Below are 22,633 nucleotides of genomic sequence, written 5' to 3' on the forward strand. Positions count from 1 at the left end.
TGCAGTCTGGAGTTCGAGGGTAAAGACTCCTCGTGAAGTGAGTGCGATAGCTGCACTTATGGAAGGTCAAAAGGGACCAGTTCCTGGGAATTCGCAGGACTCTGCGGGGAGCCGCGGTGAGGCTCGATGAGGCCGCCGGTATCAGACAGATCAGGATGCGTGTGCGCAGGCTCCACACACGTGATGAGGCGCGTTCATGTTTACTTCGATCAAAGCACGTTATATACGTCAAGACAGGCGCCCCCACCTTCCTTCAACACAGCCTTGTGTTTTCAACGTGCCCCGGCTTCCTTGATAACAACCACCACGTCTGCCATGGACGATTTTATTTTTGCGATGCCCGAGGCATTGCAGGACAGACTTGACGCGGTTAGTCTCCCTCCTACCTCTCAGGTCACACTCCACTCACACTCCGTCGACAGTTGGTATCTGCGCGTTCTCCCGTAGCCCAGCGAACGCAGGCTTTGACAGACTTGGACCAGCTAGTGGCCCGCATATTTACCGCTCCAAAGAGCACTGAGATCCTCCAGATCTTCTGTTCTCTACAAGATACATTCGAATGCAATGGTGAGCCGATCTTGACCTGATAGCGGCCTCCGGTTGACAGCTTGAACCAGTCTCATCCAGGTTGCTGTCCTGGATCTCGGGAGTGACACCCCGCTTCGAAGGCCTCATCGCGAGAGGACGTGAGCATCTCGAGCCCATCTTATCTTCTGTTTCTGATCTGCCTCCTTTAGCTGACAGGGAGGCCGAAGTGTCTACGCTATCCTCCCATTTGACCCAATGCTTGACGATTATCCAGGGCGTAGCCCTGACACACCACGCGAGCAAAGTCTTCCTTGGACGGAAGTATCCCCTCGAAGTTTGTGAATCTCACTCTCGCTCGGAAGCAAAGCATCTGATGGTAATAATAGGTCCTCCTCGATCTGCTACTCGTTTCTCGTCATCTCTCATCAGTATCTACCGATCCTGCGACCAAGTCCGGCTCATCTGGATCTTCTACATCATCACATACCACTACATCCACACCGGCGCCGACGTCGATTCCACTGGCATCTGCGATTTTGGACACTTTGTTATGCATCCTCGTTGACTGTTCTCCTGCCCTCAGGACGTTCGAGGAGTCAAACGGAGTACAGGTTGTGGTTAAAATCTTGAAACGAGTGAACACGCCTCGAGAAGTGAGGTAAGTGATAACATCATGGACTGGGGCATGCTGTCATTCATATTCATTGTTCCTATTCAGGATGAAGTGCCTCGAATTCTTGTATTTCTATCTCATGGATGAAACCTCTCCATCTATGATGGAATCTGTGACCAGGGCGGACCAGAATGGCCCAGTCACACCATTGTCCCCATCTCCCTTTATCTCGGATGGGAAGCCCAAGAGCAGGACTCATGGATCTTCACTCCGGGACACATCGTCTAGTTCGGATGACTCATTCACATCTAACTCATCACACTCATCGTCGTTATCAATGTCTTCGACATCGTCCGTTTCTTCATCCACTACCGTGCCGCCATCTAGTCCCCCTTTTAACCCGACAAAGTCTCCACCTCAATCACCGGCGAGCTCAGCTATCGAGCCAAATTCAAAGCTACACTCTCTGAGAAGGGATGTAGACGCCCCCGTTACTCCGAAGAAGGCTCCCATGGCCAGACTCGGTAAAGGACATGCGCGAATGAGCAGCATGCCTTTGTCAGGTTCCAAACTGAAGAGATCCTCCGATCTGGAGGATGAGGACCGTGACAGCGCCGTTCCGGTCACTCCCAGCTCCACGCGTAAAGCCGAGGAAGTTTCCTGCCACACCAAGCACGAAGATCAAAAAATCAGGACAGCAGAAGAGAAGAAAAAGCTTCTCGGAAATATGCTTGGGAATGTCGACGCCCTTGTGGAAGGTGTCAGAAAAGCTGGAATATGGGGCCTGGGATAGGCGTCAGCTCGTTGGGGTCATATGAACCAGGATATACTTACTCGGACTTCAGACGCGGTGTTGTCACTTCGTAGACGCACGTTACTCGCCTCTGGACACGGCATCTCGGGAGCACTCTCTATTTATGCTTCCGTCGTCCTTCTCCGTGCTCTCCGTTGTCAATGGAAGCTGCATGACATGAGACGAACTATGCTTAGTGTTCTCCAGGATGTGCAATTTAATTGCAACACAGTAGTAGATGGAACTTACGTGGCCTGGCATTAGAGGCATTTCAGGTACCAGGGTGATAAGCAACAACCTGGTCATTGTGCAAACAAGGCCAGAGCACACTAGATGGATTTCCTGGGCGCTGAGCGCTACGCACTCAACGCTCTGATGGCTTCACAATTACTCAACAACGACCCTGCCAGCCACGTTAACAAGCGTCTAGTGATTACGGGTGTGGGTTGCATGTCATAAATCAACGTGAGTTTATAGTGCAGAGAAGACAGCAAAGAATAAAATCAGCAAGAGCAAGGCGATGGGGAAAGGGATAAAGCAGAGTATTCAATATAAAACTCATGCCCCATAGAACCGCCATGCGAAGTAGGCAACGAGGCCAGCGAGAGGAATGAAATATGCAACACTACAAACGTGTTAGAAAGGCTGACCGACAGGCAGACAGAATACATACTTGGAAGATGATTGTACTGCACTGTTCACCGCTCCAGAAGACCCATTTGATCTCACGTTTGGCAACTAGAAGACGAAGACGTAAGCCCATGTGTATACCACGGTACCTCGGGGATTGCGACATACAGAGCCCTTTTCTAACTCGCCAACAAGCATACCTGGCAACATTGCCCGAGCCTCGTCGGAGTGGCCGACATCCTCGAACGCCTCAGTTCCATCCTTGCCTGTATAACGATAAGGCGTCAAACGGTGCGCTGACGAAATAGTGATGGACACGTACCAGACTCAGACAGTATCACCTCGTCGCCTCCTGGATGCTAATCGCCATAATGCCCTTAGGACGTGACATCTTCCAACCATGAATGAACAATGCATACCTCATCAAGGAAATTCGTAGCATCGTACACTATGCAGGTGGTCAGACAAAACTGAACGTTCTGATTGGTTGCTGCTTACCCTTCCCGTCAATGAGAACCCACATGCTCGCCTTGGTGGTGTGCTGGCGCAGCTCATCGAGGGTGACTATCTTGGCCGACATTGCAACAGAAATGACGCGTCACAGGGAGAAAAGGAGGGGAGAGAGGTGGTAAGAACAAGATAGCGAAGCGCGCTAACAAGTGGTAGGATCATTTATATGTGCGCTCGGGGTTTTGCGGGAGAATATTTCCCACATCGTTCGCCGGTCAATGCGTCCCTTTCTTCATCCTCCGACAATCGCGTTTGACCCTCATTCTGGTCCGTATCAGTTCATCCCTCACGTAAATTTCTGTCAACGGACATAAACCACTTTCGATTCCGAAATCACAAGGAGACTCAAGTTCCCTGCAACTCTAACGGGCTTTCCTAAGGCTATCTGAAGTCTGGATAAAGGGCGCCTTTACCCTCCGTGAATGGCTTCAATGCAGACAAATCATCGGCGCGAAATTTGCATGATGGGCCAGGCAATTTCCGATCATACCGCGCAATTGAATGCAAGCCCTGCAAAAGTCATACCAGGCTTCAATCTTCAAGCTTTATCGAGACATGAGGCGCGTATTTGTGCGTGATAGCATTGACCCGAAGGGCCATGCTACAGTTGTGCCCTCAAAGATATGCTGCCAAGATTCACGAGGTCAACATGCTGCTAGCAACATGCAGGGACAAGGACTGCGATGATGTAATTGAAAAGTATAGTTGCACTGCTTGATTGGCCTGCTGGCAAAAGTGATTGACATTTGATGATTGATAGTCACGGGCGCCACAGAAATCAACAAGTCAGCAAAGAAGTGCAATGGCTCGCAGCGGAAATTGAGATGAGGTCGAGGTCAACCTGTTGTCGTACAGCCTGCGTTGTTCAACTAACGCATATTGCTGTGCAACGACTCACCAGATCCCTTGCACTCCATTAGATCTTAGACCTGTGTGCATCGACACGAACACGTTTTGACTTACGATGTCGAGATGCGAGCGTACTGCTGTGTATCTAGAACGAAATCAAACAGATGTAGAATTGAAACAGCATCGAGTACAGGATATCTATCAAACGGCCTATAAAACCAGCTACTTACGAATGCAGTCACATTTAATGTGCAAGAATGTATACACGGTTTAGTACTCGATTGACCACAGAACAGACGGACAGTCAAGTGTGGACCACGCACAGTAGAATCTCTCTCCCACATCGCTAGTAAGGAGACGAAGGCACAGAAAGCCATGTCCCTAGGCATAGTGAGTGGTACGAACAGCCCCCAAAGCGCAGAGCTCGGCACATAGAAAGAAGCAAAGGTATTGAATATTGACTGGGTTTTGATGTGCCCGAAGGCAAAGTACATCGTGGCAGAGAAGAGAAAAAGCGAGTTGATGTGGACGCGATTAGAGCTCCGCGTGAAACACGGTGGCTGCTGTGCCACGCGATGACCACGACTAACGAGAGGCGCATGCCTAAGCCTGGCTCAGTCGTTGTCCAGTGTCAGTGACGTGCGCGCGTCCCACTGCCCTTCATCCTCCCGACACTCGCTCAATAATGGGAAAGGACTATGATTCCTCCGACATTCTTGGAAGTTCTGTCCCTCTGGGCCCCGGGAGAGCAGCCACAGCCACAATTTTTTCGTCTTCCTTTAACCTGAGTGTTCTGGGAGCGATCGGTCTGGTTGTCTTTCTCGCGCTTCGCAATAGTCGTGTCTTTCTTTTGCGTTGGAAGGAACGACACTACAGACTGTGAGCAAGCTTTTTTTGCCATACTGTCCCATCTGACAGATCGTTTCATCAGCTCGATGCGTAGACGGTATGGTATACCCGACCACGATCAGCGTCCTTTTAACATCGCGTATGCTGCTGCTCGGTTAGCTCAGGAAGGCGCCAGCACGTCAAGGAGCGGGACAGCACCATTAGCTTCTCCACCTATGCCAGAAATCTCAACATCCGAAGTTCGACACATCCGGCATCGGGCAAATGGTACGACTCAGGGGTTTTCTCGAACTTCTCAACTGATGAGTGGAACAGGATTGAGTGAAACAGCAGAATCGTTTCAACTCCCACCGAATTTCTCTACGCACTCGACTACTGCGCATAATCTTAAGTGCGTATCAGGATTGGAAACATTCTCATCACTCGCCATTGCGCCTGACTCACTTTGACGTCGAACAGGTCTGGGTTCCTGGACTCATTGGACTTGAAACTTGATCCTTCGGTTTCTCACATACTCAGCAAAGGACAAGTGGAATCGACCGAGAGCAGACAATCTATACGGCAGAGTACGAGGTAAGCTATAGTGGCATCGTGTGATTATCAACTGCTAACAGAGGTGCTAGCGGCGCTGTTGCACCCAAAGATCATCATTTGCTCGGGGAAACCCTCATTGATTTCCCCAAAGCTGCAGAGCAATCTTCCCGCAGGCCAAAGCGCGGTGCTGATTACGGAGAGGGTGACTCCGTGCTGCTCGACAATTCGCGCGGAGAGAAACGTCAGCGGAAAGTCTCTGCACAACATCAAGTGAAAGTTGTCGAACAGGTCGAAGTCGTTGATATGGATGTTGATGACATCTCAGATGCCAGACCGATCCGTGGAGGGAGGAAACGCGGTCGGGCGGAGGCAGGCTCTACGTTCGGCGGTGATGAGTCGGTGTCTGATGATGAAAATGAGGAGCGGTTACAACGTCATAGGAAGCGGCGGCAAAGAAAGTCGGGCGTCTCACATCGTGGTCAGAAACGTGGTCGCGATTTTGATCAATCTGATGGTGAAAGTGAGGATCATCATCGCACTGCTGGGAAGGCCGCTCGTCGACGGCAGAATGAGTCCACGGCATCCGACGGTGATGTTTCTATGAATGGCTCTCTATTTTCGAAGGATCCTCTTTGCAGAGGCCGGCGCATTGGCGAAGAATGGGAGGCTCACGGAGCGCATTTCAAGGTTGGCCCTTCTGGTCAGAGGTTGAGAAAGGTATTGGTCAAGACCGGTCGTCCAAAGTTCCCTATGGTAAAGTTTTTCCCGGCTCAGTTGTTGAATGCGTTCTGACCCTTGTGCAGCCTGTAGATTCTCAACATCCTGATCGCGCCGTGAACATCTTGGCTATTGTTGAGAAATGGTATACAGAAGATGAATACAAAGCTGCCAAGGAACGTCGCGAGCTAGCATGGCAGGATTCATCCAACTACTCAACAGAGCCCGGAACTCCACTAGACGTACGTGCAATTTTTTTCGTGACATCAACGATTTTTACGTTCAGCAACAGGCTTCCCAATCCAAAGACGGGAAGGAAATCTTATGGTCAGCTACAGGGGCAAGTTCCGCACGGAAGAGCTTCGTGCGCAACACGTCGTCCTTAAATGTGCCTGCTCTGCAGCCGCCTTCGCCACTCAAGGTCGTCCGGCGTATAACTCCGGCATATACCGCCACCGCTGCAAAGCCATTAGAGGGAGGTCCTAAGTCACGCACGTCAAAGCCTTTGTCAAGATGGGAGAGGCAGGACATGGAGGCCGAGGCCATGTCTCGCCTCAGACGGCGTATGGAAGAGGAGGAAGCGAAGAAAAGCCCTGTTTCAACGCCGCCTATCATCTCAGACCAGACGACCAAGCCTTCTGTCTCGATAAGATTGCAATTTGATCTTGGAAAGCCCAGCGATAATCCATCAGCCCCAGCATCTAAAGTTTCGCCGACATCGACATCTCAGCAGACCGGAGACAAGGCAGATGCATCAACTGTTATCAAGCCAGCAGTCCCAGCGGCGTCGACTTCGTTCGCCGGAAATGCATTCAAAGCTCCTGCACCTGTTGCCAGTGCCTTCTCGATACCTACTCCTGTACAGCCGACCTCTACCCCTGCGCCCTCCACGAGTGCACCAGCACCAACAACTTCCAGTTCTAGTGCGCCCAATCTCTTCGGCAACAAAAGTGCCACATTCCCCACGAATACATCTCCACCCACCGCACCGCCTAGTGCGACGAATCCTGCGCCTATCACACAAAACAAAACTTCATTTACATTTGCTCCCCCTTCCGGTTCCTCCGCTAATCCTTTCCTTTTCGGAACTACGCCAAATCCACAATCACAGCCTTCGCAACCGCAGCCTACAGCCGTTCAGCAGACGTCCGAGCCACCCAAGCCTATACCTAATACATTTCATGGCACCAAGCCGGGAGGGTTTGGGATTTTCACCTCACAGCCATCGTCTGCCATGCCCCCTCCAGCCACGAAGCCCTTCGAGTCTGTTCAACCTGCGTCAGCCTACCCTCCGCCAATTATCGCATCTTCATCATTCTCTGCAATACCTGCAGTGACTCTTGCGAACAGTGAAGGATCAGCACCAAAGCCGAAATTTAAATTCGGGTACATACCCCCGAACCAGTCGTCCTCGCTAGCGGGTGCCCTCGCACCGGAGCCGAAGAACAATGTGCAGTCTGCGTTCGGCAGTACCGCAGGCTCATCCAATCTATTTTCGACGTCATCATCTAGCTCTACTAACGCTGCCACTCCGGTGTCGGCGTTCGGCAACACCGCAGTACCAAAGCCTTCTGAACCACCACAATCCCACAACCTGTTTGGCAACCAGAACTCGTCGACGCGTGCTGAGAAGCAGCCGGAACCTCCCAAACCCCCTTTCCCACTCCCGACTCCGGTAGCAAAGAGCTCACAGTCCCCTTCAGAGGCCCCCAAACCTGTCCCCATCTTTCACTTTGCGCCGCCCGCTAGCGCATCCCAGCCTTCAAACCCATTCGCCCCGAAATCGAGTGCCTCGGCGTCAGGATCAACGGAGACTCCTCCGTTTGGCGCACCAAACGCATTTCAGCCTTCAAACCCATTCGCTCCGAAATCGGGTGCCTCGGCGTCAGGATCGAACCCTTCTCCGTTCGGCGCACCGAATGGTGGCTTGACGTTTGCTACAGCAAACCCCACAGCTGGGAATTCCCCACAGGCCCAAAAGAATACGTTCAATTTCGGAAACCTGGGCTCCGCGCCCGTGCAGTCCAATGTCGCAGGCCAAGCCCCTTCCTCGTCACCATTCGGCGCCCCCAATGCACAGCCGAGTGCTTTCGGGTTCAATGGTTCGACGCCAAATACGGGTTCGTTCACGTTCGGATCATCTAGTGACAAGACCGGTCCCAAGGCTTCATAAGCGGTAGATTTCCGTAGATGGAAAGTACATATGAATGATGTATGCTTAGTGCCAGTGGTGGACTGTCTCAGGTTGTATTATGACGCTATGTATCTCGGTGGTCTGCTTTCCGTGCATTGTTGATCTTCCATCTGAAATGAGGATGCTGTTGAGCGGGGGAGGGGCCCCACACCCTCGCTACGATCGCTACGGCGCCTAGCGGTCGGATGGAGAGGACACAAACACGTGATCGTCTGTGAAAGTCGCGACACGCCGTGCTGTACGTATCAACGTGAAGACGATCTTGGGCAGTTTCAATGTTACCTGCTTGTCGGCACGCCAGTAGTCAACAGTCGCTCTCTTTATAATGGTACTGAACTGACAGCCCCAGTCTCGGACGCATGCATAATTCTGTCCTTCTAACCCCATTCATCTTACTCACCATCGGATATCCCAACCTATTTGACCCCCGTCGCACATCCACACAATTTAATCATGATGTCCAGCGATATCTCTGCTACCCCGCGCCCCCGCCCACCTGCCAAAGCTCGTCGCACCTCGTCGGCGCAGTACAAAGCCTCCCCTCCCCCACCCTACTCGACTTTCACTTTTCCATCTGCCCTTTCAGATGGCGGCCTCTCTGAAGGCGCTTCCACCATGCTCAGTTCTCCCATCTCCCCCACAACGCAGCTCACCCGCTCACCCCTAATCGATAACGTGTTCAATGACGTCAACTCGGCAGCGCCGGAGGATTGCGTGAATGAACGATCCATCGACGAGCTTTCTGACCTCCTTGTCAAGGCAGACGGGATGATCAGACACCGTGAGCGAGGTATGTGTGCATCTCTCGCCTCGTGGAAATTTTCTTGACCGATGGACAGAATTGAGTATAACATCCGAGCTATGCAAGAATTTGTTTAATGGTAATATCTCTCTCAAAATGAAACACGAGGCTCTGCTCGCCCGTCTCCCTCCCGGAACTTCTCTGACCCCCACCACGACTCCATCGTCTTCCGTTGCACCAACACCACACTATTATACAAGCAGTCTCCCTCGAGCTATACCTGCACCTCGTCGCCATACACGTCGCATCTCCGTCTCGCCCTCTGATATTGCCCTCTTATCAGACCAGAACGCAGAACTCCTCTCCAAAATCGAGAAGCTCGAAGCAGAGTCTACTCATGCGGATCAGGCTGGCAAGCGGCAACTGGGCAAGCTGGAGAAGGAGATCCAAGTCCTTAGGGACGAACTAGAGGCGGCTCGTGTCCACAGTCAAGAACTCGAGGAACAGGCAAAGCTAGGTGCCAAAGCAGAAAAGGGGAGCGACGAGGCAGCGAAAAAGCGGCAGGAGAGGGAAGAGAGAGCAAAGGTGTTGAGGGGAAAGTCCGAAGTGGACAAGGATAATATGGAAGACCTTGTGCGCGACTTTGCTCCCCCAGGTGGCTTGGCTATTTTAAAAACCCGACCATCCTCTGTTTGCGATGCGCCGCCTCCGCTAGCTGTCTCCATTCTCAGCGCGGAGCGTTCTGCTCCGTCTTCAATCTCTTCGATCCTCTCGTCCTCTCTCTCTCAATCGCCAGCATCCCCGACCTCGGCTCCCCCTGAATACGCACTCATCTCTCAGTTGCTACAGAAAATTCGCGAATTGGAGCAAACCAACCAGAAAATCAGCGAACAGCAGGCGGCGACAGCAGTAAAATTACGCGAAGCTCAAGCAGACGCAGAGACCATTGGCAAAATTTATGCTTGCCTAGGCGAAGAGACGGATGTAGAGTTGGAGGTCGTGGAGGATGATGAAGCATTTCTTGCTTCTCCCCAATCGGGGCTCTCAGATTCTACAGTTCGGTTCAAAAGTCTTCGACGCTCAATCGACAGGGATCTCAATAAGCTCATCATAGACGGAGGACTCGACAATGTGTCCGACGAGTTCGTGCACAGCACACTCCAGAATGGTGCCGCTCTGAAAAGCATTCCCACCCACAAACTCCGCCGAAGCGTTGTTGGACTGTTCGATCGTACTTCACCAAGGCCTGAGTTTGTGGCTCAATCGAGCACAGCGTCATCAACGTCGCCTCCTTTGTTGCGTCCCGAATCTTTCCCCACATGGTCGGCAACTAACAGCGTTGCTTCCTCGCCCGTCCTTTCCTCTCTCGATCTGCTTACACCTGACTTTGCTTCTGGTCCTCGTCGACATCCGACACTGGGTAGCGAGCTTGGCAGTGAGTACGGCGAAGATGTGGCCGCTCAAGCCGACAATCATCACTTACGCTCAAGCAGTCTCTACGATCTCACTCGCTATACGCCGGAGCCATCTCCGTCGCCCTCACCGGTGGATGAGCCTTTGGATCTTTGGGAAGATGACACGCCTCTATCATCTGCCGGACACAAAACAGTGGGCAGATCCTCTCCCTTGCATGCTACATCTGGACGGTCGACACCTTCCCCGTCTGACCCACCCAAGACCTTGAGGAGACCCGCCTCTATCAGGAACCAGCTTCTCTCGCAGACCGTTCGTGCGCGCACCCATCGTTGGGTGGATCGCCGGTTTCGGGAAACCCTCGAGTCCTTCAGACAGGAGGAAGAGGCGGCAGGCGGCGACGAAACGAGATCCATTTCAGGTGCTTCCACCGTCACGAGAGTCTTCGACGTAGTCGACGCCGTCATGGAGAAGTTTGTTGGCGCCGTCTCTGCGGAGTCTGACATCGACGGAAAAACGAGCCCTTGGGAAATCTCGGCGGGTAAACCTCAGTCTAGCTCGCTGTACGCGTCGAAGGGGAAGACGCAAGGGTTCGCATCCTTGATGTTGCAACTCTGGCTGTGGCTGCAGTTTTCCATCATCGTGCTAGTGTTTTTATGGGCGATGGCGAAGAAAGGGCCTAGGAGTGTGCTGGAGGAGGCGGAGCGCAAGAGAGCCGCGTCGAGACATTGATGTGGATTGTATTTCTTTGGTTTATCTTTTCCCAGCATCTGTACGACATCTCATGGCTGCACATGTGACTTTACGATGTAATTTACGAGGAATATATTGAATCACATACGACCTTGATGCCCACCACACTTGCTCAAACTCATATGATGAAGTACAGGAGAAAAGGGGCAGGGGGTGGGAGTACTGGGAATACCCCTGTGTGTTCGGCAGACACTATACGTACAGAATTGCAACTTTGGCTGTTCTCAGAGTTAAGAAAAAAATGGATGAGAAAAGTGGGATTTGAATCCACGCCTTGATCAGATCCCCAGTCTGACGCCTTAGACCTCTCGGCCATCTCGCCTTGAAATTTTTGACCTCATGCATCGACGATACAGGATGAACACTTTGCTGGAGGCACGGCAAGTTGATCGGGTACTGATTATATAAGCAAATTGCCAATTTGGGTCGATTGCCTACGTAACCGCCACTTGTAGGGATTCCACACTCGAACCTTGCCCGCGGTGCTGGGGTCGATATCACCATTGTCTTGGCTTGAGGTAGTGATAAAAATTTGGCTACATTCTGTATCTTTTTGATAAACCTCTCAATCATACAGAGTGATTTTTTTCAAATATTTTCGCTCAAATCGAGAGAGCTTGGGAAATCATCGAAGTCGATGATGCGGGATGACATCACTGCACACCGCAGGACTCTTATGCTGGGAGGTTGCTCCTGAGGATGCAAACTCAACCAATCGTACTTTCACCCAGACAAACAAGCGACGCGATATCATGACGGTATTCATTCAAAGCAGTCGCAACCCCACGGTGATCCAACCCTTTGTTGCAGATCCCCGACAACAGACAGCTACAAGATTATCAAGGCGCGATAGCAGTCGGCGGCGCAAAGGGGTTCTTTGGAGGCCTCGCTGTCGCTCTCCCCGCTATGTATTACGCCAACAAGCGGTATCCGTACTATCGCTCCTTACCGCCGTCGATCAAAGCCCTCGGCGTAGTCACTTTCGTCGTGCCTTCGTTCGTTATCTCTGCCGAGCGGGCTGGACGCTTGTTCCAGAGACAACAATGGTAAGCCGACACCAAAGGGAAGTGAGTGGGATATTTAGACCATGATTCCTTTGACAGGACACCGCGTCAAGAGGCTAGAGCCGAGTCCGAATGGGACAACCTGTCACTTGGGCAAAAAGTTGTGGACTTCACAGCCAGGCATCAGTATAGCGTCATTGCAGGGTGCTGGGCTTTGGGTATCACGGGCGCGTTTGCGACCATCATGCGAGACCCGTAAGCCTGCATACCCTCATCGATCCAAAACCAATTGTGAACGGGTTGTCTTCTTTCAGCCTTCAAAGCCTGTCGCAGAAGGTAAGAAAAGACCATGGCTTCTCCCGATCAAGATTGTGAGACGCTCCTTAATTTCGAAACAGGTCGTGCAAGCTCGCATGTGGTCCCAAGGGTTTACCATCGGCATCACCATCGCTGCCGCTGCGGTTACTCGCAACAGGCAAAATCGACGCGACGTGGACGAAGCTGCCCGCCCGGTACGTGGTTTGAACTTTGAATTCATGTCGGCCTTAACCAGTGAGAAACCTTATCAGGTCATCTTGGATCATTCATGGCAGAATTCTATCAATGTAAGGGCTGACGAAAGGAGGAAGGCACCGCAGTAAAGCCGAGGATTGAAAGTGGCGCTGGAGAGCTGAAACGCTGATTCGTGTACGCTGTAATGCATGGTTTGTAAGAGAGCAGGAAAGATCGGCAGTGTGTCAGAAGATCTGACGAGTGGGACCGCCGTAGATCCGGGTTCACCGATCATGGTGAAAGGCAATAAGCGATTCTGCTAGCACTTGCCTTTAGCTCGTCGTCGGCGAGGAGGGAGCGCACGGGGATGTTTTACTGCCTATTACCAAAGTTTAGCGTCAGCGCTCAGAAATTGGACTGATCTGTGGAACGACTTTTTTCGGGTGAAGCAGTCCGGAGATGCAGACGAAGCGGCGAGGCATCCGTCTGCCTCCGATCGACGACGCCCGAATCAGACCACCTGTTGGCGTGGTCATCGGGATTTGTGAGATATGTGACGAACGCATCTCAGAAAAAGCGGACATGCAACTGAGAAAGAGAGGGCATCGATGGAGATGGGTATGGAATGGTGTCGAGACACAAGCACAGGCGTGGGAAGAGGCTCGCAGACAGCGTTGCGCGCGAATTCAGACCGCCGGCCGACTTACTTTCGCTCGCATCTCCCGCTGACTCACCTTCCCATGGCCGTCAGGTTTGTATAAATCACCTTGTTCCCTTATCCATCTGCGCCCTTCCGTTCTTGTGTGTTTTTCGCTCACCATGACCATGCTCCGTTGGCATAGGACGGCGTCCGCCATGATCTCGCTCCTAGGAGCTTTCACCTACCTCGCATTTGCCATTCAGCTCTTTGCCTTGTGGCGTTCCGTAAAGTGGGATTCGGAGAGTGAGTGGGAGGGGTCGGCCGACTCGTGGACAACAAATGGGGTCAAGTTGGTCGGTGGACTTTCGGTCGCCTATTTTGTTTCTGGAGCAGTGGCCAGTGCCGTTGGTTTCATCGGGATTGTCAAGGTACGCAGGTCACGGTAGGACCCGACCCCTGTCTGCATCCTCACCTTGTTTATCTGTCTGCGTACAGAGCATCCCGCCATACATTCGCTTTTACCGCGACTACGCCGTCGCCGATTTTGCCTTTTGTGCACTCACGACGCTCTCTGTTACGTATGCGTCATTCCGTTATTATTCTTTCCGCACAGACATATGCGAAGAGTTGTCGAGACACGCGGACCTCATGCGGGACTTGGCGGAAAGCGGTCTCAGTCTGGAGAACTGTGAACAGTGGTTCGAGAGGGCCGTCGTCGCCTTTGTCGCCGTCATGACGATCATCATCGTCATTCGAGTCAGTCCCGTCGCTGTACATGCTATCTACCTTGCGTCTGACTCCAGGATGTGTGTCTTTTTGCAGATACATCTTGTGATCGCGGTGTCGAAATACTACTCGCAAGTTTCAAGACTGCACAGCGGGCTTCCCGTATTCACATCCATCGGAGGTTACAAGGATGACAGCTCTATGCATCGTATCTACCTTCTTCCTAGCCCGACATCTCCGACAGCATCCTCATGTCCGCCGGGTAGTACGCCCGCGCCGACCGCAGTCGTGTATGCTCCAGTGCCCCTGCGCGACCTTTCTGAGCGGGATGCACGGGAACTGAACGCCAGAGAAGCGTGGATACACGCAGCTTCCCATCAACCAACGCGTCAGCACCGTCGCTCACACTCGCGGTCACATCGGCATGGGTCTTGGTCTGGACGGATCGGGCTTGCGTCTCGTCCCAACGAGGGGCTGCTCCCGTCTGGGCCCGAGAAATGCAAGGATTGATTCTTCTCGGTATTACTTGTCGCTCGATTCCCTGCGGTCTCTCCTAACTTGGTTCGCTCGCATGTCTATCTCGTTACATATTTGGGATCCCTCCTTGTCCGTTCCATAGTGTTGTATTTTGACTGCTAGACCGTATCCATCCGGATGTTATTATATGATTCGTTTACGATCCAGAGCTACCCGACACAGCTTTAAATCAGGCTGCACTAGAATCGCGATATGGTAATTCAACTCAGAGTCTGGAACGGTGTCGAGCGTGCTTTCACCCGCCAACGGGTGCGGCCTGGATGCCAGACCGATATCATTTCAGCGTCTGAAAAAGTAGATCTCACGCATCTTCCCTCCTTCCTCTATCTGCATCCTCTTCTGCATTCATGGCCAAAACACACGCCCGTTCGCCTTCCCCGGCCCCCAATCATTCCTCTCTAAAACGCCCAAAATTGGCGAAGACGACCTCCGATCCGTCTGAGGACTTCACACCCTACTTCGCATCTCACTTGTTCGACCACGATAATGTCCACAGGCTCAATGCTGCCTACAGAGAGAGCGAACCTTACAAGTATGCTGTTGTGGACAAGCTATTTCAAGACAACCTTCTACACAAAGTAAAAAGTGAGTGCTTGCACCAGCTGCACTTCACAGAAAAAGAGACCGATATATACAAGGTGCGCAAAACCACCCGCACGCTTCCTTCTTTTGTGCACAGATTAATTATGGAAGAACACGTTTCCTCCTAGGTCAATCAAACTGGAGATCTCGCGTCTCTGTCCTACCTAGATGAATCCCAGCTCGCCCTCCTCCCTAACATCCTAAAACTCCGAGATGCCCTCTATTCCCCCACGTTCCGTTCCTTCATCCGCACCGTCACGGGATGTGGTCCCCTCTCCGGCACCAAACAAGACATGTCAGTCAATTCTTACAGAAAAGGCTGTCACCTCTTGAATCATGACGACGTGATCGGTTCTCGTCGAGTGTCTTATATCCTCTACATTCCTTTGCCACCATCAGAAGAATGGAAAAAAGAGTGGGGAGGTGCATTAGAGCTCTATCCTGTTCGAGAAGGCCCAGATGGTATACTGGAGCCCGAGCCGATTCCGACGAAAAGCATCCCACCGAGCTGGAACCAGTTCATATTTTTTGAGGTTCAGCCAGGCCGTAGCTTCCACTCTGTCGAAGAAGTTGTGGTCGATGAGGGCGAGGATGGTAGACAGCGGTTGAGTGTTAGCGGGTGGTTTCATGCTGCTCAGCTAGGCGAAGAGGGTCACGAGCCCGAGGAGGCTAGCGACTTAAAAAGCTCCCGGGAGCAGCTGGTGAGCGGGTTGGCGTTCTATTTCGTCAACAGGGTTCACAGCTCTTGCTTGCGTGCAGACCTCGACGTCCACCTCATTCAAGACGTACGCAGAAGAGCCCCCGTTCCCCGGGGTCCCACTCAGTCAAGACGACATCTCATTTTTATCTGAGTTCCTAAACCCGGTCTACCTAGAGCCGCGAACCATGAAATCCCTTGCTAAACGGTTCGTCGAAGAATCTTCTGTCGAGCTGCACGATTTTCTGTGTACACCCCTCGCCGACAAATTGCGCACGGGACTCCGCGAGATCGACGTCCACGACGGGCTGAGTGAGGCCCGCCCGATAGCGATCCCGCCACACAGCGCAGGGACTGGCAACGGCTGGACGATCAAAGGTCCTCCTCACAAGTGGCGATATTGTGTGCTTGAGCCGCGCAAAGACAACGTCTCTTTAGGTGCTCCTGCAGGTCTTGTCGCACAGACGCCTGGTCGCATCTTGCGTGCGTTCCAAGACGAGCTGTTCGCTTCGCCCGCCTTCCGTGCGTGGCTCGTCGTCGTCTCGCGCTTGATACCCATGCGTCACGCTGTCGAGGCGCGCAGGTTCTGTCCAGGTCTGGGGTACACGCTCGCGACCAGTGAGGAAAACGAGGCGCGGCTTGATGTGGTGCTCGGGTTGACGCCGCAAGTGGGAGAAGTAGGCGGCGAGAGCGTGAAGGGGAAAGACAAGGCTGACGAGCCACGCGGCTGGCAATCGGGCGAGTGGGGAGGATGGGAGGTCAGTTTTTCTTTCTTTGCCTTGTTCAGGCGGATCAATGTTGACTTGTTGATGCGTTGTCATCAGTGCTATATGGCTCCTCATGGCGAGGAAGATGACCCGGCCGTGTACCGCTCCGGCCCCAGTCGTAGCAAAGCTTCTGCCAACGGGCTTAAAGAGGAAAATGGCGCAAACGGGAAGGATGTGACCGGAGTCGCTCATACCTCCCCGCATAATGGTCATATAGTCTCCAATAATACCACAAAAAAGAGTAGTCCTGGTGATGCTGATGACGCCATGGATGAAGACGATGACAGCGAAGGCGACAGTGACGGTAAAGACGAGGGTGAAGGTGAAGGTGAAGATGAAGGTGAAGATGAAGGTGAAGGTGAAGGTGAAGGTGATGATGACGATGATGACGAAGAGGAAGAGGACGGTACCTTGCTCACAGTTCAGCCTGGATTCAACAGTTTGCTGCTCGTCCTTCGAGACGAAGGCGTGATGCGGTTTGTCAAGTACGTCTCTGCGTCTGCTGAGGGCTCGCGTTGGGATGTTTGTGGAGAATACGAAGTCGGCATGGTGGAAGAGGATGACGAGTAAATTTGTAGCGCACATATACATACATACTCCAGCATAATAGTCGCGCTCCCTGAAACACGCGCTATTGCGCGTCCTCAGGCCTCCGTAATTGGTGCATAACTCAAGACTGATGATGATATGCATAGAATGCGAAGGACGTAACTGTAGGCACTATGAATCAAAAGTAATCTTTGTTCCGAGACTAGGGACAATGGCTGCCTGCTCTCTTTTTGCTAACGCCAGAGCAGCGCCAGGCGTAGGCCGTGGGCGCTTCCCACCGCCTCCCCTAGGTCTGCCAGACCCTGAGTCGCGACCTTCGCGACCCTCTTTTCTTGGAGCAACCTCTTGTGCTTCAGAATGAGCGTTGGACGGCTCGCTATCGACTCTCTGCCGTTTCCTGGGGTCTAAGCGATTTGCTTCATGTAGGCGCTTGATCCTGGCCCCCGCAGCACCGGGGCCACCACCACGACGAACAGCGTCTGCTGATGCATATTCGACGACTAGTTTTCGACCGTTCAAGTAATGGTTTTGGGGGTTGACGAGAGCAGCAGTGGCATGTTCTATGCTCGTGAAGTCGACGAACGCAAAGCTAACGAAACATTCATGTCAGACATCGCAACGCAGAAGATTGAGTGTTAAAAACTTACCCTTTACACAGTCCACTGTCCTCAAACGTCCCCATACGAATTTTTCGTATCCATACGTCCTCTTTCTCCTCTTTCTCCTTCTTCCCCTCCTTCTCCTCTTCATCTTTTACTTCCGGCTCCTTCTTGGGCTTGAGTTGTCTATGTGCTGTGAGGAGGTCGCGTATCGACGCTTCGGTGGTTTCAAAGCCGAGATTTCCCAAGAACAGAGTGGGAGCTGGGGGTTGTTTTTGTGCGCTGAGGATTTTTTGGGCCGTTTTCGACATTCCCTTGCCCGAAAGGGGTACGGTGCCGCCATTTGCTGCGTCTCTCGCATTAGCTGCAGGTGCAGGACGACCCGTGAAGTCACCACCTGATGCCGCCATGGGCGTTAGCAGAGAGACAACTTGAGAACGGTACGCTCACCGTCTTTGATGAGGAGTCTTCGACCATCAAGCGGATTTTCAGACATGGCGATGGCGGCCACTTTGGCCTCAGGAGTAGCAAAATCAACATAAGCAAATCTAGGAAAGTTTATAGAAGTTTCCATCGTAAATTCACTAGACGCGGAGAATGAACGAACCCGCGATTCTCTTTGCGATCTGGACCATTAGAATTATTGTCTCCAGCTTTTGTGGGCATATGCACGCGTGTTATTTCTGCATCCCCGAAGAACCGTCTCAAAGCTTCCGCGGTTGTTTTAAACGACAGGTTGCCGACCCATACAGAGTTCTGCCGTTTTGGTTGCGTCGCACTGGCCGCTTTTGTACTTTTTTTCTTGTCCCCCTCTGGAGCTTCTGTGTCCTTTGTTTTCAGCTTTCTTTTTTCCTTCCGTTTGGCGGCATGGGAAAGAACCGGTTCGTTTGATTGCTCGGGTTCGGAGTCACTCGAATCACTATCATTGGAGGAATCGGAATCAGAGATAGCTGAAGATCGGCGCTTTTTGGAAACAGGTTCAGGAGTTGGGGAGTGCGAGGATGATGCGCTTGAGGACGACGCGCTTGAGGACGATGAAGATGCCATTGGGAAGGAAGAGTGCCAGTCGATCTTCCCACGCACCCTCCGTGCCAACAGGATGGTCAACCCGACACACTCGCAATGCTAGCATAGTAGGACGTCGTGTGAGTCCGCCATGCTTTTCCATCCACAGACACCCTCCGAAGTCTCATTCACATAGGTACACATCTAGGCAGGAAACACCATCATGTGCTGATCCGAAAGGCCTGCGCAACCTCGAAGTGTACCTTCGATATTTCAGATATTTCCCTGCATAAGTGGACCCTTGGAATCACGGCTAACCTCATCTAGGTGCCATCTACGGGTTGTTCTGCGACGGCATTCCATCTTTCACGTCATGAGTAAATGTTGAAACCAGGCGGGTGCTATATGCCGGCTTTGCATGGCCTTCGCCTCCCCGTCGACAAATGAAACGCATCCTCCGCGCATACCCAAAAATCTTCGGAACCTGAGTACTATCTTCGTTGACCTTTTTATGTTGAGGTTGATGACTTGTATGCGGCTCTCCGTCTCTTGCTCACCTGTCTATGACCGAACTTGATGTCAGTTGACTTCCTTGTGGCCTGATATCCTGACCGGCATCCCCTTGCTCAATGCTTCGCATCTATTCATATAAGGCGACTTGTCTTCCCCCACTATGATTGGATCGGCAGCAACTCAGGGTCCCCGGCATGACGTTATAATAAACAATTCTCTTCAACACTCGGGACGACTTCATCTCGGAAAACCTTCCTCGCTGATCCTTCTGCTTATCGGATAAGATTGGCTTCTGCATATCATCAGGTGGTATTTCTATCTCCCATCCAGTTATCAGATTACGAGAAACCTAGACGCATCCACAGGTCATGTATCCCTGAAGTGGGAAGAAATTCTCTCTGTTAGTTGCGCTGCCTGACAGCAGATAAGGTCTAGTATACATACGTCCTCTCGGTGTGAGAGTGGCCAAGAGAGGAGGTTCGCGATATACTTAAGGAATTTCTGGTCAGTGCACGAAAGGATCATCACCTATCTTCTGTCGTGATGTCTACCTCAGCTTCAGCGGCTGCAGCGTCAGAAAGCGCTCACCTCCACGCTATCAAACACCGTGGCGAATTTGTATGTGTCCTTTGGGTCTCAGCGTTCCTCTGATCTGACCACAGTATTGGTAGGAATATCCGAAACAAGTTTGGTATCTCGTGCTCAGTGCCCTTGCCCTTGCAACCCTTGTCAATGTGATCAGTATTCTATGGTCGTGGCTTCGCGTACGAGCCCATCACCATCAAGATCAAAATCAAGCGACCAGAAAATTCTCTATTATAAGGCTCCCCGCGGCGGTACTGACGTCGTCGCGCATCTTTGCCTTTCGTTATCATCTTCCTTTGGGTACAACGTTTTCCATGTCCTTGTTTGAGATTTTTATCACTCTCGCATATCTGGCTGCTCTTCTCACCTGGGAGTTTGTACACAGTGTGTCATGGATCATTTCCACTAGACAGATCCATCTGATCACCCACGACCTTTGAATACAGCAAATAACCTGGACCCTGACTTTTGGTCCAACAAGGCTGCACACCTCGCAGCTATCCAAGTACCCTTACTTCCTGCTTTATCTTCGAAAAACAACGTGATAGGCTGTCCGTGTTCCATTTATTGAGGAATATTCCGGCTAACTCGCTTTCAGGGCTCACTGGAGTCAGTCATGAAAAGGTCATTCGATTTTCATGATATACACACCCTTACTAACCGTACGTTTGCTTAGCTCAATGTTCTCCACCGCAGCGTTGCACGGTGTATCCTAGTCTTGATCTGGATTCATCTTTGGGGAAGGTATGTTATTATGGTCCGCTCGATCGATTTCTATCATCTGACATCTATTCAAACAAGGCATCGCATCGGGTCAGCACCAACTACCAGGGATAGATCTATTAACTCGCTCTCTGACCTCGTTACAGATTTACTGGTGCAGATGATCTCTCTGTATTCCATTGGGAGCGGCTCGGGCTTGCTGCAGGCACCATATATACCCTCACCATCATCCTCACCTTGCGGCCAATTCGATTGCTGTCTCACGAGGTCTTTTACTTCACGCATATCATATTAGTATTGTAAGTTTTTCCCTTCCATCCGCATCTCACTTTCTCAATGTGAGGACTATAGCGCTTTCGTACTGCTAGCATACTTCCACACTTTGACGCCTGGGTATGTCGCATTAGTCAAATTTCTGTCTTCTGCTCATGCAACCCGCAAATTTCAGATTTAGCTACTATATCTGGCCAACGTGGGTCGTGTGGGGCTTCGAGCGTCTTTTCCGCCTCGCTCGGTACCTCACCCTTAACGTCTTCCCCCGCCCCTCGCACTCCAAAGCGCGACTCTCGCTCATCAGCAGCGACTCCCTCCGTCTAACGCTCATCCGGCGGATTCCCCTCGGGTGGATGCCAGGCCAACATGTCTTCCTCGCGTTCCCGACCGTCTCGAACGTGCCCCTCGAGTCCCACCCGTTCACGATCGCGAACATACCGAAGGAGGGTAGGGGCGAACAGGAGCTTGTGTTCATCATCCGCGGGAGAGAGGGGCTGACGAAGAGGCTGGTGGAGCGGGCAGCGGAGAAGGACGGGGTCAAGATCCCTGTGTTTCTGGACGGGCCGTACGGTAACCCCACAAATCTGCGGCCATATACGACGTGTGTCTTCATTGCTGGTAAAGACCCCCCCCCCTCGCGTATTCATTTTGTCGATGTGCTGATAGCTTGGTGATACAGGCGGAAGCGGGGTCTCGTATACTTTGCCTCTTTTACTCGATCTAGTCAAGTTAGCATCACTGTGCATACCATCGAGCGTCTGATAACATCTTACTATTTTAGACGGGTGCGGGATGGAACAGCGCTAGCGAAGAGGATTCTGTTCGTCTGGGCCATCCGTGACGAAGGTCAGCGATTTTCTAATACATACTACATCACGCGCTTGAACTTACATATTGCTATCTCAGAGTACCTGGAGTGGGTCGCTGGATTGCTCGCGGACGTCATATCCACGGTCCCTCCTAGCCTCTCCATCGACATCGACCTATACGTGACCGGCACTAGCACACAGGCAAAAGCGGCAAGCGATCTGCCCCTCCAAGAACAAGCGACTACCACGCACACCACGCGCGAGCCGTCGGGGTCAGGAGAGAAGACTCCAGAGAGCGCTGAAGTCGGCGGGCTTCCATCGCCTCGAAAGGGTAGACCCAACGTGGCGCAGCTCGTGCATGGCGAGATAAACACAGCAAAAGGGCCGACATCAGTTGATGGTGAGCAGGCAGAGTCGACTGTTCGAAGGTGCCCTGCACTGCCTGACATGACATACCAGTTTCTGGACCTCCGTCGTTGATCAAAGCCGTGCGCGATTCGCTGACCTCGCCCATATCTGCAACGCGGAGCGTGATGAACGGGGGTCCCACTGTACACTTCCACGCTGAAAACTTCACGCTGTGAGGTTTTCTTCGTCTCGCCGATGCGCAGTCCTTTAGTAGGGAGTATGGGACCGTACCCTGACAAAGGAGTCATGCATGTAACAAGTAGAGCAATGTGTCTCCTTTCCATGTCGTCGTAGCGTGAGTATGCTGATAGTTCGTGACAATTTCCAATCCAATTGAGAGTTGACATAGTCCATACCACATTCCCGTTCCGACAAAACCAGACTGGGAAGAAATGTGTTCACCTACGACATGATTGATGCATTGACCCGTTTGAGGTCAAGCATGTGCAGAATCAGCAAATTGACTCTGGAGGCTGAGATGGGATATGGCGCAGCTCGTACTCATACATAGCCTCTATACCGTACCCGCCTCGTCATGTTAATTAACGGGGGGTGTGTTCCAGCGGCTTCGCCTGATTTTCTAATGTGAGCTTGTAGAT

General features: G+C 52.1%; 10 protein-coding genes across 10 annotated transcripts; 7 read left to right on the plus strand and 3 right to left on the minus strand.

Annotated features, from left to right (window-relative positions):
• Nucleotides 1-315: 315 nt before the first annotated feature.
• On the plus strand, nucleotides 316-1,934 carry HETIRDRAFT_313447 (uncharacterized protein; the record flags this gene model as incomplete). The annotated part of the gene is made up of 6 exons (XM_009545448.1): nucleotides 316-369; nucleotides 423-567; nucleotides 618-686; nucleotides 738-862; nucleotides 915-1,186; nucleotides 1,247-1,934. 6 exons carry the CDS (start codon nucleotides 316-318, stop codon nucleotides 1,932-1,934), a joined length of 1,353 nt encoding a protein of 450 aa, XP_009543743.1.
• A 558-nt stretch (nucleotides 1,935-2,492) lies between these two features.
• HETIRDRAFT_449612 (uncharacterized protein) lies at nucleotides 2,493-3,144 on the minus strand (the record flags this gene model as incomplete). The annotated part of the gene is made up of 6 exons (XM_009545449.1): nucleotides 2,493-2,559; nucleotides 2,608-2,672; nucleotides 2,733-2,830; nucleotides 2,887-2,923; nucleotides 2,984-3,012; nucleotides 3,063-3,144. 6 exons carry the CDS (start codon nucleotides 3,142-3,144, stop codon nucleotides 2,493-2,495), a joined length of 378 nt encoding a protein of 125 aa, XP_009543744.1.
• Nucleotides 3,145-4,608: 1,464 nt separating this feature from the next.
• Nucleotides 4,609-8,325, plus strand: HETIRDRAFT_381353 (uncharacterized protein; the record flags this gene model as incomplete). The annotated part of the gene is made up of 7 exons (XM_009545450.1): nucleotides 4,609-4,802; nucleotides 4,855-5,039; nucleotides 5,088-5,163; nucleotides 5,232-5,345; nucleotides 5,396-6,059; nucleotides 6,110-6,265; nucleotides 6,316-8,325. 7 exons carry the CDS (start codon nucleotides 4,609-4,611, stop codon nucleotides 8,194-8,196), a joined length of 3,270 nt encoding a protein of 1,089 aa, XP_009543745.1. The 3' UTR covers nucleotides 8,197-8,325.
• A 161-nt stretch (nucleotides 8,326-8,486) lies between these two features.
• Nucleotides 8,487-11,228, plus strand: HETIRDRAFT_433013 (uncharacterized protein). The gene is made up of 2 exons (XM_009545451.1): nucleotides 8,487-9,007; nucleotides 9,057-11,228. Exons 1-2 carry the CDS (start codon nucleotides 8,671-8,673, stop codon nucleotides 11,102-11,104), a joined length of 2,385 nt encoding a protein of 794 aa, XP_009543746.1. The 5' UTR covers nucleotides 8,487-8,670; the 3' UTR covers nucleotides 11,105-11,228.
• Nucleotides 11,229-11,983: 755 nt separating this feature from the next.
• HETIRDRAFT_243272 (uncharacterized protein) lies at nucleotides 11,984-12,584 on the plus strand (the record flags this gene model as incomplete). Its single annotated transcript, XM_009545452.1, has 3 exons — nucleotides 11,984-12,171; nucleotides 12,229-12,384; nucleotides 12,506-12,584. Coding segments are annotated over 3 exons (423 nt in total), but the record flags the coding sequence as incomplete, so codon positions are not given.
• A 356-nt stretch (nucleotides 12,585-12,940) lies between these two features.
• HETIRDRAFT_170504 (uncharacterized protein) lies at nucleotides 12,941-13,205 on the minus strand (the record flags this gene model as incomplete). The annotated part of the gene is made up of 2 exons (XM_009545453.1): nucleotides 12,941-13,000; nucleotides 13,056-13,205. 2 exons carry the CDS (start codon nucleotides 13,203-13,205, stop codon nucleotides 12,941-12,943), a joined length of 210 nt encoding a protein of 69 aa, XP_009543748.1.
• A 241-nt stretch (nucleotides 13,206-13,446) lies between these two features.
• On the plus strand, nucleotides 13,447-14,669 carry HETIRDRAFT_472427 (uncharacterized protein; the record flags this gene model as incomplete). Its single annotated transcript, XM_009545454.1, has 2 exons — nucleotides 13,447-13,703; nucleotides 13,759-14,669. The coding sequence occupies 2 exons, from the start codon at nucleotides 13,447-13,449 to the stop codon at nucleotides 14,495-14,497; spliced, it is 996 nt and encodes a 331-aa protein (XP_009543749.1). The 3' UTR covers nucleotides 14,498-14,669.
• Nucleotides 14,670-14,871: 202 nt separating this feature from the next.
• HETIRDRAFT_433015 (uncharacterized protein) lies at nucleotides 14,872-17,880 on the plus strand (the record flags this gene model as incomplete). Its single annotated transcript, XM_009545455.1, has 5 exons — nucleotides 14,872-15,162; nucleotides 15,235-15,807; nucleotides 15,866-16,561; nucleotides 16,628-17,708; nucleotides 17,767-17,880. 4 exons carry the CDS (start codon nucleotides 14,872-14,874, stop codon nucleotides 17,138-17,140), a joined length of 2,073 nt encoding a protein of 690 aa, XP_009543750.1. The 3' UTR covers nucleotides 17,141-17,708; nucleotides 17,767-17,880.
• Nucleotides 16,432-18,765, minus strand: HETIRDRAFT_444047 (uncharacterized protein; the record flags this gene model as incomplete). Its single annotated transcript, XM_009545456.1, has 5 exons — nucleotides 16,432-16,561; nucleotides 16,628-17,708; nucleotides 17,767-18,115; nucleotides 18,169-18,266; nucleotides 18,326-18,765. The coding sequence occupies 4 exons, from the start codon at nucleotides 18,763-18,765 to the stop codon at nucleotides 17,291-17,293; spliced, it is 1,305 nt and encodes a 434-aa protein (XP_009543751.1). The 3' UTR covers nucleotides 16,432-16,561; nucleotides 16,628-17,290.
• Nucleotides 18,766-20,135: 1,370 nt separating this feature from the next.
• Nucleotides 20,136-22,210, plus strand: HETIRDRAFT_102663 (ferric reductase; the record flags this gene model as incomplete). Its single annotated transcript, XM_009545457.1, has 12 exons — nucleotides 20,136-20,205; nucleotides 20,268-20,372; nucleotides 20,420-20,445; nucleotides 20,498-20,565; nucleotides 20,623-20,634; nucleotides 20,691-20,843; nucleotides 20,896-20,937; nucleotides 20,993-21,435; nucleotides 21,497-21,545; nucleotides 21,599-21,663; nucleotides 21,724-22,026; nucleotides 22,086-22,210. The coding sequence occupies 12 exons, from the start codon at nucleotides 20,136-20,138 to the stop codon at nucleotides 22,208-22,210; spliced, it is 1,461 nt and encodes a 486-aa protein (XP_009543752.1).
• Between the last annotated feature and the right edge of the window lie 423 nt (nucleotides 22,211-22,633).

This window comes from Heterobasidion irregulare (assembly GCF_000320585.1).
Source record: "Heterobasidion irregulare TC 32-1 unplaced genomic scaffold scaffold_03, whole genome shotgun sequence".
In the NCBI taxonomy this organism is placed as follows: Eukaryota; Fungi; Basidiomycota; class Agaricomycetes; order Russulales; family Bondarzewiaceae; genus Heterobasidion; species Heterobasidion irregulare.